The following is a 14452-nucleotide window of genomic DNA, read 5'->3' on the forward strand; positions in this document are numbered from 1 at the left end:
AGAAAAAGCTCTATTGTAAATCTAATTAGGGGAAAGGCTACCATTGTGTTAACTAAATCAAAGTCTAGAACCTGCAAAGAACAGGCAAAGAGGACAATAATCAGAAGCTCTACCTAAATCAGATCACGTTGGGCCTTGGCTTAAGTCACATCCGAGATCCCTAAAGAACCTAACTTTCACTACCTGGAGAACACAGATATAGTTCCCCACATAATAAGGAAGAGGGTCATATAAGAACACAACATTCCCTTTAGAAATGCACGAAGACAGATGGAAGCTTAGTAGCAGTGAAAGTTGAAACCTTTCTGACAGTCCTTCCAAATCAATCCTTAAAAAGCACCTCAAAATAACAAGAGCCAAAAACGAACAGCAAGCCAGAGTGAGGGGACTTTCCAGTTGAATACAACTTGACAGGTGGGTGGAGAGAGTCAATTTTCACAGGATAAGAGGGAACCAGAAGAAAAAAGGTAACACAGAGGAGTGCCAGCCAACCATCCCCTCTCCCTACTGTGCCATGTTCTGAGACTGGGCAGGGGCCAACTTCAGGATCCCAGGATCCAGTATCATTGATCCAGTACCCCACACTGAGTACCCCACACACCGGACCCAACCCCTTGAAATCCCAGGCTCTGGCAAAAACGCACAGTGAAGCCTGAAAAGTCCATAGCATTTAGTCCTTTCAAGTCTGCACTATGATGAAGATGTAGCTCACAGACGGCTGCAAGCCAGGAGCATAGGAGACAGAACTAGTAGCTTTCAGAATTCCCAATCCACAGGCAAAAAAAAAAGGTTGGGAAAATGAGAAAACAGCAAAAGAAACATCTAACTTTGGAAAATTTCTATGGAGACAAAGAGGGAAACAGTCAATAGGAGAGTGAGATACAAGCAATCATATGTAAAACTTCAAAAAAATGGATGTTGGTATCAGGCTCTGGAACAACTCAAAAATGACTTCAAAAATGAAATGACAGGTGGAAATGTGCGAGGGCATAAAAACTTCACAACCAAAAGTAGAAACCAGAAATAATAAATGCAACTTTTTCAAGTCATAATGCAATAAAAATTATAATCAACAAGGATTCGTTGAAAGACAAATTAAAGATTAATTGGAGAAGGCAGCTGGGTAGCTCAGTAGATTGAGAGCCAGGTCTAGAGATAAGAGGTCCTAGGTTCAGATCTGCCCTCAGACATTTCCCAGCTGTGTGACCCTGGGCAAAGCATTTAACCCCCATTGCCTAGCCCTTACCACTCTTCTGTCTTCAAACTAATACACAGTATTGATTCCAATATGGAAGGTAACGGTTAAAAAAAAATTAACTGGAAACTAAATAATCTAATTCTTCAAAAAGGGTGGGTCAAAGAACAAATCATAGAATCAATCATGGATTTCACTGCAGAGATTGATAATTTATGAGATACAGCCAAAGCAGCATAGCAGAGAAAATTTCTATCCCTGAAAGCTTATATCAATAAAATAGAGAAAAAAGCAGATCAATGAATTGGGCATGCAACTAAAAATCTAGAAAAAGAACAAATTAAACATGCCCAATCAGAGGCTAAATTGGAAATCCTAAAATTCAAAGGAGAAAATAATAAAATTCAAAGTAAAAGAACAATTGACTAGGAGCTAGTTATACACACACACACACACACACACACACACACACACACATATATATATGTTTATACATATAGGTTAATTTGATTTAAAAAAGGAAAGAAAAAGGGGGCAGCTGGGTAGCTCAGTGAATTTAGAGCTAGCCCTAGAGACGGGAGGTCCTAGGTTCAAATCTGGCCTCAGACACTTCCCAGCTGTGTGACCCTGGGCAAGTCACTTGATCCCCATTGCCTACCCTTACCACTCTTCTGCCTTGGAGCCAATACACAGTATTGACTCCAAGACGGAAGGTAAGGGTTTTATTAAAAAAAAAAAGGAAAGAAAAGAATCAAATTACCAATATCAAAAATGAAAAGGATGATTTTACCTGTAATTAAGAGAAAATTAAAGCAATTATTAGGAGCTCAATTATTTTGCCCAATTATATGACTATAAATCTGATAATCTAAGTGAAATTTATACTTATAAAAATAAATTTTGTGTAGATTAACAAAAAAAGACATAGAATACTTACATAAATCCATCTCAGAAAAAAGAAATGGAATAAGCCATCAATGAACTCTCTAAAGAAAAAATATCCAGGCATAGACGGATTTACAAATGAATTCTACCAAACAATTCAAATATTACATAAACTATTTGGCAAAATAAGCAAAGAAAGAGTCCTACCAAATTCTTTTTACAACACAAGTATGGTGCTGATACCTAAGCCAGAAAGACCAAAAACAGAGGAAGAAAATTACAGATCAATTTCCTTAATGAACATTGATGCAAAAATCTTAAATAAAACACTAGCAAAAAGACTATAGGAATATATTGTAGAAGAGGCACATTCACAAATTTGTGTAATAACATCCCATAAAACTCAGTTAATTCTTCAAATAGTTATATGGCACAGATACCCTTAGAAAAAACGTCTAATATCCAGGGAAATAATGAAAAAAAAACACATATGATGGGGGCCTTGCAGTCCCTGACCTTAAACTATATTACAAAGCAGCAGTCATCAAAACAATTTGGTACTGGCTAAGAAACAGAAAGGAAGATCAGTGGAATAGACTGGGGGCAAGTGACCTCAGCAAGACAGTATATGATAAACCCAAAGATCCCAGCTTTTGGGACAAAAATCCACTATTTGATAAAAACTGCTGGGAAAATTGGAAGACAGTGTGGGAGAGACTAGGAATAGATCAACACCTCACACCCTACACCAAGATAAATTCAAAATGAGTGAGTGACTTAAACATAAAGAAGGAAACCATAAGTAAATTGGGTAAACACAGAATAGTATACATGTCAGACCTTTGGGAGGGGAAAGGCTTTAAAACCAAGTAAGACACAGAAAGAACCACAAAATGTAAAATAAATAATTTTGACTACATCAAACTAAAAAGCTTTTGTACAAACAAAACCAATGTAACTAAAATCAGAAGGGAAACAACAAATTGGGAAAAAATCTTCATAGAAACCTCTGACAAAGGTTTAATTACTCATATTTATAAAGAGCTAAATCAATTGTAGAAAAAATCAAGCCATTCTCCAATTGATAAATGGGCAAGGGACATGGATAGGCAGTTCTCAGATAAAGAAATCAAAACTATTAACAAGCACATGAAGAAGTGCTCTACATCTCTTATAATCAGAGAGATGCAAATCAAAACAACTCTGAGGTATCACCTCACACCTAGCAGATTGGCTAACATAACAGCAAAGGAAAGTAATAATTGCTGGAGGGGATGTGGCAAAGTAGGGACACTAATTCATTGCTGGTGGAGTTGTGAACTGATCCAGCCATTCTGGAGGGCAATTTGGAACTATGCCCAAAGGGCGACAAAAGAATATCTACCCTTTGACCCAGCCATAGCACTGCTGGGTCTGTACCCCAAAGAGATAATGGAGAAAAAGACTTGTACAAAAATATTCATAGCCGCGCTCTTTGTGGTGGCCCAAAACTGGAAAACGAGGGGATGCCCATCAATTGGGGAATGGCTGAGCACATTGTGGTATATGTTGGTGATGGAGTACTATTGTGCTAAAAGGAATAATAAAGTGGAGGAATTCCATGGGGACTGGAACAACCTCCAGGAAGTGATGCAGAGCGAGAGGAGTAGAACCAGGAGAACATTGTACACAGAGACAAACACACTGTGGTACAATCGAACGTAATGGACTTCTCCATTAGTGGCGGTGTAATGTCCCTGAACAATTTGCAGGGATCTAGGAGAAAAAAACACTATTCATAAGCAAAGGATAAACTATGGGAGTGGAAACACCGAGGAAAAGCAACTGCCTGAATACAGTGGTTGATGGGACATGACAGAGGAGAGACTCTAAATGAACACTCTAATGCAAATATTATCAACATAGCAATGGGTTCAAATCAAGAAAACATGTAATGCCCAGTGGATTTACGCGTCGGCTATGGGGGGTGGGGGGGAGGAAAAGAAAATGATCTATGTCTTTAATGAATAATGCTTGGAAATGATCAAATAAAATATTAAAAAAAAAAAGAAAGAAAGAACGTCTAATTTGAAAAAGTTTCCCCTTCTTCTTCCTTCTTCAGCCTCCTTCTAGTCACTCAGGGTGAGTGAGCTATGATGTTTCAGAGGAAATACTCTTTTCTCTTCTTTATCTCAAGTAAGGGTTTATTGGGGAAAACCAGAAAGATAGAGGATGAAGGTGAAATAGAGATGTAAACTAAGGAAACTTATTACTTATTGAAATAGAGAATGTAAACTGATGGGAACTGTTTCTTCTTACAATGACTGCTGTTCTCTGGCTTTGACTAGAGAAAGCTGCTAAGGGAACCTAAGGCTGCTTATTTATAATGGAGCTAGGAACGAGAAATGCTGAGGGATGCCACACAGGGATACTGGTACACAGGGGAATTGCCTACAAGGGAATGCTCTAGGGTCTGCTCTGGGGTTTTGCCTATTGATCCCTACTGATGGCTGATGGATCAATATATCTTTCTAATCTCCTCCCCCCTTCACTCCCTCCCTTTTCCAACCCTCTCCACCCAGTTCTTCTTGAAGCTTTTGGCTCCTTCCCTCCCTTCTTGAGTAAACTATAAAGATATTATTTTCCTTTCCTTTTTCAAGTCAAGGGATTTATTGGGATAACACAATGGGAAACTGAGGTAAGAGGGATGAGGATTTCCCTAAACTATGGGGATAATTTTAAGAATGTTTGAGGAAGTATTCCAGTCACAAACTGTGACTCTAAGACATTAGGGAGGTAGAGGACAACTGTTTAAATATTCTTTCTTCTTCACCAAGAAAAGTCTCTTCTTCAGCCTTGCTTGTCTCCTTTCTCAGCTTCAACCCCAGAGAAAAACAAAGTTCAAAGTTTCTCAGTTTCTCCTGGCCAGCTCAACTCTCAAATAGACCATCAACTCAAAAGCCAAGTTTCTCCTTCTTGTCAACTTCAACTGTCCAAAGCCAGAGAAACCCCAAAAACCAAGTCAGCCTCACAAAGGTCTTTCAGCCAGGTTTCCAACCTCCAGAGAGAGTGACTCGAAGTCCCCTCCCCCTGTCAGTTCAAACTGCTAACTCCTGGGAACATTCCGTTTTGGAAACTTCTTTTGATTGACACCTAGAGCTAGGTCTCCAGCCTTGGTTCTTGCAAGTTCTCTCTCTCCCCATGCCTCTACTACAAAGGTAAGAGGGTTGGAGGTTTCCCTATTATCTACAATGAGTCTTAGGTTGGAGGATATTTAGAGAAATGTCAATTCAATCACTACCAATGAAACAGAGCAAGTCAGAGAGAGAAATGTGGACTATTATCCTTCTTCATCTGCCTTTAAATCAGCCAGGCCACCTTCAACTTGATTATCCCAAGTCCCAGAGATAAACCCAGCTTCTTCCTTCAAAGTCACCACCATCAGCCAAAAGCCCTCAGCCAAGTCCCAGAAAATCAGTCCCCATTGGCTTGGCTCCAAACTGCTTTTCCCTGTAACAGTCAAAATGGAATCTTCATTTGACTGACAGCTGACCTATCTCCAGCTTCTATCCTTTGCATGCATGTCTCTTCCACAATTTTACAAGGATTATTCATTATGACCAGGTGGGATTTACACCAGGAACAAAAGGCTGGTTTTTAATATTAGGAAAACCATCAGCATAACTGACCATATCAATAATCAAATTAACAGAATCACATGATTATCTCAATAGATTCAGAAAAAGCCTTTGACAAAATATAACACCCATTCCTATTGAAAACACTAGAAAGCATAGGAATAAAAGGACCTTTGTGGTATTTACTTAAAACCATCAGCAAGTATCATCTGAAATGGGGATTAATTAGAAGCCTTCCGAATAAGATTAGAAGTGAACCAAGGATGTCTATAATCATCACAAATATTTAATATTGTACTAGAAGTAGCAATTAGAGAAGAAAAAAATTGAAAGAATTAAAGTAGGCAATAAAGAAATTAAACTCTCACTCTTTGCAGATGATATGATGGTATATTTAGAGAAGCATAGAAAATAAACTAAAAAACTAGTTGAAATAATATCTTTAGTAAAGTTGCAGGATACAAAATAAATCCACATAAATCAGCCTTTCTATATATTTCATAAAACTCATCAATAAGAGTTAGAAAGAGAAACCCCATTTAAAATCACTTTAGACAATATAAAATATTTGGGAATCTATCTGCCAAGACAAATACAGGAATTACATGAACAAAATTACAAAATACTTCCCACACAAATAAAGTTAGATCTAAACAATTAGAAAATGGTTAATTGCTTATGGGTAGGCTGAACTAATATAATAAAAATGGCAATCCTACCTAAATTAATTTATCTATTTAGTGCCATACCAATCAAACTACCAAAAGCAATAACAAAATTCATCTGGAAGAACGAAAGGCCAACAATTATCAAGGAACTAATGAAAAAAAAATGTGAAGAATGGGGGCTTAGAAATACCAGATCTTAAACTGTACTATAAAGCATTGATCATCAAAACAATCTAGTACTGGCTAAGAGACAGAAGGGTGGATCAATGGAATAGATTAAGGGTAAATGACCTCAACAAGCTAATGTTTGATAAACCCAAAGACTTCAGTTATTGAGATAAGAACTCACTATCTGACAAAAACTGCTAGGAAAAATGGAAAACAGTATGGCAAAAATTAGGTTTAGGTCAATATCTCACACCCTATACCAAGATAAGGTCAAAAGAGGTATATGATTTAAACAAAAAGAGTAATATTGTAAGTATATTAGGGGAACAGTTTACCTGTCAGGATCAATGGAGAAGGGAAGAATTTATGACCAAATAGGAGACAGAGAACATTATAAGATGCTAATTGAATAATTTTGATTATATTAAAAAGATTTTGTGCAAACAAAAGAATGCAACTAAGATTAGAAGGAAAACAATGAACTGAGGAAAAAAAATTTATAACAAATTTCTCTGATAAAGGTGTTGTTTCTCAAATATATAAAGAACTAAGTCAAAATTTTAAGAATCCAAGAATTCCCAATTGATAAATGATCAAAGAATATGAATAGGCAGATTTCAGATGAAGAAATCAAAGCTATCAATAATAATATGAAAAAATGTTCTAAATTCCTCTTGATTAGAGAAATGCAAATGAAAATAACTCAGAGGTACTTACTTACCCCTATCAGATTGGCCAATACAAAGGAAAATAATACATGTTGGAGGGAATGTGGCAAAATTAGGACACTAATGCATTGCTGCTGGAATTGTGAATTGATCCAACCATTCTGGAGGGCAATTTGGAATTATGCCCAAAGGGCTATAAAAGAATGAATGCCTTTTGATCTAGTAATAACACTCCTTGGTCTGTATCCCAAAGAGATTTAAAAAAAATGGGAACAGACCTGTTTGTATAAGAATATTTATAGCTGCAAAAGAATTGGAAACTAAAGGGATGTCCCTCAGCTGAGGAATGGCTGAACAAATTGTATATGACAGTGACAGAATACTACTGTGTTATAAGGAATGATGAACAGGATGATTTCAGAAAGAACTGGAAAGATCTATGTGAAGAGATGTAGCATGAAATAAGCAAAACCAGGAGAACATTATACACAGTAACTGAACTGTTGTGGGACCATCAAATGTGACAGACTTTTCTACTAGCAGCAATACAATGATCAAGGACAATTCCGAGGGACTGATGAAAAAGAATGCTATCCACCTCCAGAGAAAGAATTGTTGCAAAAGGAATGCAGATGAAATGTATGATTTATCACTCATTTATTTGGGTATATGTTTTGGGGTTTTGGTTTTATAAGATTATTCATTTATAAAAATGAGTAATATAGAAATATGTTTTGTGTGATAATCCATGTATTATCCAGTTTGAATTACTCTGAGAGAGCGGAGGGAAGAAGAGAGGGAGACAATATGAATCATATAACTTCAGAAAACTTATGTGGAAATTTGTCATTAAAATAAAATAAATAAATTTTTTTGGGGGGGGGAAGAAATGCTGAGAGTAGCCCAAACACAAAGTCCCAATGGAGGATGCTTAACTGAAAGAATGAGTAAACAAGATTTCCTTGATGAAGAGCAAATATAGTACTAGGGGTATCTATGACACAAACAATGAAGTGAGTATGTCCTATACATTTTTCTACAAGCAAAGCCTCTCAGAAAAATAAGACTTGGCCAGAAAGTCAACTAAGATTTGGGGAAAAAATGAAATAAAATTTTTAAAGTTTAAAAATGATACTAGAAATGAAAATACCAGAGAAATAGGAAAGAAAGTAAAGAAACCTTTGGAGTAAAGTTTTTGAAGAAGACATTAACAACTTAATATCACAAATATAAAACCTTACTCAAATAACAAACTTCAACAATAAGAAACCAATTAAAAATGAATGAATCCATGACACACTCCATAATTTAAAGATAAATTCAAAAGATGGAAAAAATAGAAGTATTTGGCATTTCATTTAAAAAATAATTAACCTGTGTAACAGCAGGATGCAAAGGAGAAGATGGAATGTTGAGGGTGATTTGACTGACAGGTGAAGACTATTGGAATGGGAGAGAAAAGGAACCTGGAAGAGACCCTAGGAGGAAGGGCTTTTGGGACCAAGATCTGAGTGAGGGTGAAAGGAGATTTCTTGCCTTGCTGGAGATCTTCAAAGAACCAGACTAGCCCAGAGAATTAACCTTGAAGTTTCCCAGCCTAAGATTGGCTGTAGCCTGACACCTCTATCAACATCAGTAGAGAGATTCAAGGTCCCACTGGACCTGAGGGGCCTTGGACTCAGTGGCCTTTTAGCCAGGTCCCCCAAAAGCCCTTCAGCACCTGCCTTATTCCTGTCCTGATTCCTAATACCTTATTTTAGATTAATATTAATTAATAATAGCTGAGTAAGGGAAGGAGAATTTCTGGTTAGCCCCTGGGCTTCCAGAAAGAAGGACCTTGGGGAAAAGAATCTAGGGACACCTCATATCCTTTTCCCGACCCCTCTCGCCTCAAGATTCCTTGATTTATTAAATCTCAGTCAGATTAAGGGAAAGACTTTGTTCAGGGGGCATAGAGGAAGCAAGTACCCTTGCTTATAGAGGAGGCAATTGATCAGCCATTGCTCCGTGCTGGTCAGGTCCCCTGCCAAGCCAGTGGACAGAGGGGATGCTTGTACTTGTGGGTAGTCCATGCACTTCTATTTCTGGGTATCCTCACTACCATTAAATAGGGGAGACCTCCCTCCAGTATACTGGCACAGGCCCAACACTAGAGACCCCCCAGTTTCCCAAGATATACCTCTGTTTGCCTCAGCACCAGATTGGTGGGATAGGGAGTACAACTGGCAGTCATTACATCTTGACTCTCTCATCTTTCATCATTCATCTATCAACTATAATAGCTTCCTCTAAACCAATTATCACTGTTCAGGAGTTTAACTTTTACACCTGGAAATAGGTTAAGGACAGATAACCGCAAAATCACTAGACTACCTGAAAGTATGACTATTTATTGGCCAGACTATCATATTTCAAGAAATCATGAATTAAATATTCCTACATCAGAACTAGGGAGGAAAATAATAGAAAAAATCTACCAATCACCTTCTGAAAGAAACTCTCAAATGGAGTAATATGGGGCAAAGGAACAATACAGCAACAATACTGGACTTACAAATTAAAGAAAAAAAATGCTATAAGCAACCTGAAAAAAAGATCTCTGATGATTACTAAATGGAAATTAAAAAAGAGAACAGAATTAGAACTGCACTTAACACTTTCAAAAACTAAATAAGTAATAGGACATAAACACTTTACAAATCAATGCAGACTTGAAGGTGCCATATATGGCATGCTCTTGGCCCAACTTAATCTCTAGTGTCCATAGACAAGTAGCATTGATCTGGATCCCGATTCCAAGTTGGGTTGGTCAAATGGCTCACTGTGACTTCTGGTTTGCCCTATCAGAATTTAGTCTGGTGAATTTTATAAATCTATAGAGAGGACATTTGTAGAAGAGAGCTTGACCAAATCAATTCCTATCACTCTATTATCTTAACACTGTAGAGAGTACAGAATTCTTTACCACTTTAATACTACTTTAATTATTGAGCATTACACTAATAAAATTACCAAAAGATAACTTCATAAAACTAGAGAAAATAATAACAAAATTCAACTGAAGAAATAACAGATCAAGAATCTCAAAACAAAAAAACAAAAAAAGTGGGAAGGAGGACAAGCAGTACTAGATCTTGAACTATATTTCAGAGCAGTAACTTTCAAAATGGTTTGAGAAAGGGTTTATGAAGTTTAGACCCACATCTCATACTATATAAAAAAAGATCCAAATGTATACATGACCTAGATAAACAAAGTTACATAGCAAATAATTTAAAGGAATAAGGAAGGAATTTCCTGTTATGTCTGTGAATGGAGGAAAAGTTCATAACCAAATAAGTAGAAGAAAGTATCACAAAAGATAAAATGGCCAATTTTGATTACATAAAAAGTTCATTTACACAGCTAACATTAGAAAGGAGTTAAGTGGAAAAAATATTTGCATTAAGTTTCTCTGACAAAGGTCTTATTTCTAAGAATCACATATAAAGACTTGATTCAAATATATATTAATATGATCCATTTGCCTAAATGATAAAAGATCAAAGGATATGAACTGATCATTTTCAAAGAAAAATCCAAGCTATCAACAGTCACATGGAAAAAATACTCAAAATAACTAAAAATTGGAGAGAAGTTCAAATAAAGTAACTCCAAAATTCTCTCATACCCATCAGATAGGCAAAGATGACAAAAAAAGGAAAATGACAAATGTTAGGAGGATCATGGAAAAACAGTGACATTAAATTACTGTTGGCAAAGATGTAAATTGGTCTAGTCATTCTAGAAAGCAATTTGGAATCATACCCCCAAAGTCATCAAGCTCTCTCTATAGCCTTTTGCATTTCAATGCCTAGTAGGCCTATATTACAAAGGGATTTAAAAAAAAAGGAAATGGTCCACTTTTTATAGTAGCTCTTTTGTGATTGAAACTAAAGAGTGTTCATCAACTGGAAAATGAATGAATAATTATGGGTATATTATACATACTATTATTAAAATTATAAAATATTCTCTATGTTACAGTCTATTCTCCTCTATATATTTGGATTAACAAAGAGAAAATATACAAATTAATATTGCTGAATATCGCATTAATCCAGTGATAGCTGATTTAGAAAGTTTTCCCTACAACATTAAAAATTTACTAGATAAAATTTAAGTTATAAAAGTAATTCTCTTACATTGTAGAGACGAGGCAAATGTTAATATCTTGTGTGCTGTTGAATTCTTTCACTATCTTAACCCTTTCCTCTGACTTGGTACTTCCATCAAGTCTTCGGTAATCTAGCCCAGTGGCCATACAATATTGTTCCAAAACATCCAGCAACTGGAAGAAAAGAAGGGCAAATGAGGAAATAGTAATATCTGTTATATTAAATACAAAATTACATAGAAAATTTTACAAATTTTAACCTACAAATTAACTTTCCTATATTTATGTAGTCCATCTTCATGCATTTAATATATTTCCTTTTTAATGACACATTTTCCTTGGTCATCTCTTCAGGATTGGTTGTACTTTTGATCCTAACACCTGACTCACAGATCACAGTAGGGGGTTGGAATACTCTTTGTTCCAAAATTCCATTTCCAAGGTATCCCTCTACCATTAGCAACACTCAGTAAACTCTATTCCTTAAAGGTTCATTCTATTCTTATGTTATCACTCAAATATGAATCTAGTGATTACTGTCTATCCATCTCCAAGATGCTCTTTTTTTTTTCTTTAATGTGTTTAGTACTTGGCTCTCAATCTCTCTCTCCTCCCCAATTCTTGCTGTCATACTAAAAGACTGACACATACTGATATTCCCTCAAATACCCTGACCTCCCAGTTTCCCAACTTACTCATTTCCCATTCCCTCCCCACTGCACCCCACCTGAAGTTACACATAGATCATGATATTCTTGAACTTGTCATCACCCACAAATGCCACTTCCATGCTCATGAATTCTAAAATGTTCTTTTTAGATCAGCCTGTTGTCCACCCCTGCCTCTCTTGCAACACCAAAATCTGCTTTTCATTCTCAGTGAGACCTCTACTCCCTTTGCATCTTTTGACAAATGCTGATCACTCTCTTTTCTTTCTCTCTTAAATTTTGGTGAAACTATTCTCTCCTGGTTCTCCTACATATTCTATAGACCTTTCTCAGTGTCCTTAACTTGATCTTTGTTTAGGTCATACCTGCTAATTGGGGGTGTCTCAAAGGGCTCTGTCCTGGTCTTTTCCCTCTATGCTATTTCACTTGATTATCTTAACAGTTTTTCTAGATTCAATTATTATCTCTGGGCTGAAAGTTCTCAAATAGACTTATCCAGACCTAATCTTTCTCCTGATGTCCAGTCTTAACATCTCCATTTCTCAAACTGGAAAGATATCCAATAGAGATGTTAAACTCTGTATCCAAAACTGAATTAATTTCCTTCCAAAGCCTCTCTGCTTTCTGAACTTTCCTATTGCTGTGAAAGATATCACTTCTTACTCCCTCTTTCCTCCATATCCAATTTGGTGTCAAGACCTTTTGATTTTACTACTATAACATCTCTCCTATATGCTCCTTTCTCTACTCTGACAAAGCCCCTAGACTGATGTAGGTACTTATCACCTCATGACTGAACTATTGGAATAGCTTTCTGGTTCGTCTGTCACAGCTGCTACAGTTTATCTCCTACTTAGCTGTCAAAGGGATCTTTAGAGTATAGTTCTGACCACGTGATACTGATTCCTCCTTCCAATAAATTTGAGTGGCTTCCTACCACCTCCTGAATCAGATACAAAATCCTCTGATCTTTAAAGTCTGGGCCCCTCTTACCTTTCTACTCATCTTACACCTAACTCACCCCCAAGTACTCCATAATGCAATGACACTAGCCTCCTCACTGTTCCTTTTGCTGGAATTCTCTCCCTCCTTATCTATGCCTCATAACTTCTTAGAAGTATTATCTAAAAATTCAACTTCTTTCAATAAACCTTCCTTGGTTCCCATTAATTCTTTCCCCTGAGATTATCTCCAATTTATCCAGTATATACCTTGTTTGTATTTAGCTGTTTACAAGTTGCCTTTAGATTGCCCCATTAGATTGTAAGCTCTTTTAGGGGATGCACTGATTTTTGGTCTCTTTGTATTCTCAGCACTTAGTACTAGGCCTAGCTTATTAAATTGAATTTGACTAACTTTTATTCACTTCCTTTTCATTCTTTCATTTCCAAATGTTATTTACTTTGCAGATTATTATAATATAAAGAAACCAAAAACATCTCTATAAATAATTGCTATGTTATAGAAAGTTGGTCTAATCTTTTAGTCATTGACTTATTAAACTGACATTTATTAAATGCATACTATGAGTAAAGCACTGTTAGGGACTTTCATAATACAGATCTTAAAAAATAGCATTTACAAGATACAAATGTATATATACATCTATCTATCTATAAATATTTGAGTTTAGGCTTTGATGAGGCCCTCAATATAATAAATATTCAAGCCTGCTGCCTACCTAATTACCACTTTCAAAAGTAAATTTAAAAGAAAGCATAGCTAACAGTTGCTGTTGACACTTCTATTTTAGACCTCTGGAGTTATTGCTGAGGTCAGCCAAGAATACAAATCATAAAGAACTTACCTTGGTAGAAAAGGAAAAAAGAAGAACTTTGTCTCTGTTTTTTTTGCAATGATTTAAAAGCTGCTGAAGAACCTGGAAGTGAACCACAGCATGGCAATTAACTAGTGTCTACTTAAGGAATAATTCATACATGCAGAGTTATTCATCATGTTAAATGTCTAAAAAATTATTTTCATACATCCCCTTCAGTCTTCTTTTTCATTGCATTTTTCCCTTGCCAAATATAGAACTAAAGATTTTGCATCAAATTATATTATAATTAAGTTGATAAATAGTTGAAATTTGTAAAAATTTTCAATTTACTTCATTTTAAGGAATAATTTTTTTTAATTTCCAAAAACAAATTAACTTATAAAATATCTTATTCTTTATTAAGATTAGTAGAACACTAGATTAAAATGCAGGGAAATTATAATGATCAAGCATAGCCTCAAAGAATTAATACAAGAAGGCATCTCCTTGTTCTTTCCACTCTTTCCTTTACAGAGGTAAGCAGCTACTTTTTCAATGTCAATGAATTTTGACATGAGACATAAAAACTAACAACATTAAAGCAATTTTGTTAAAAAAAAAAACAAAAAAACAACTATATTGTGATAGGACTTCCAGGCTAAGATGGC

At 35.9% G+C, this 14452-nt stretch overlaps 1 protein-coding gene across 3 annotated transcripts in view; it reads right to left on the minus strand.

Annotated features, from left to right (window-relative positions):
* Positions 1–14452, minus strand: part of ERCC6L2 (ERCC excision repair 6 like 2) — a 174392-nt gene that overhangs the window by 80547 nt on the left and 79393 nt on the right. For all 3 annotated transcript variants that reach the window (XM_056806770.1, XM_016423780.2, XM_007497932.3), the window contains 2 exons: positions 13833–13904; positions 11386–11531 (listed from right to left, as the gene is read on the minus strand). In XM_056806770.1, coding sequence (XP_056662748.1) covers positions 11386–11531; positions 13833–13904 — 218 coding nt within the window. The remainder of the gene's footprint in view (positions 1–11385; positions 11532–13832; positions 13905–14452) is intronic.

Source organism: Monodelphis domestica, chromosome 7, assembly GCF_027887165.1.
Source record: "Monodelphis domestica isolate mMonDom1 chromosome 7, mMonDom1.pri, whole genome shotgun sequence".
Taxonomy (NCBI): domain Eukaryota; kingdom Metazoa; phylum Chordata; class Mammalia; order Didelphimorphia; family Didelphidae; genus Monodelphis; species Monodelphis domestica.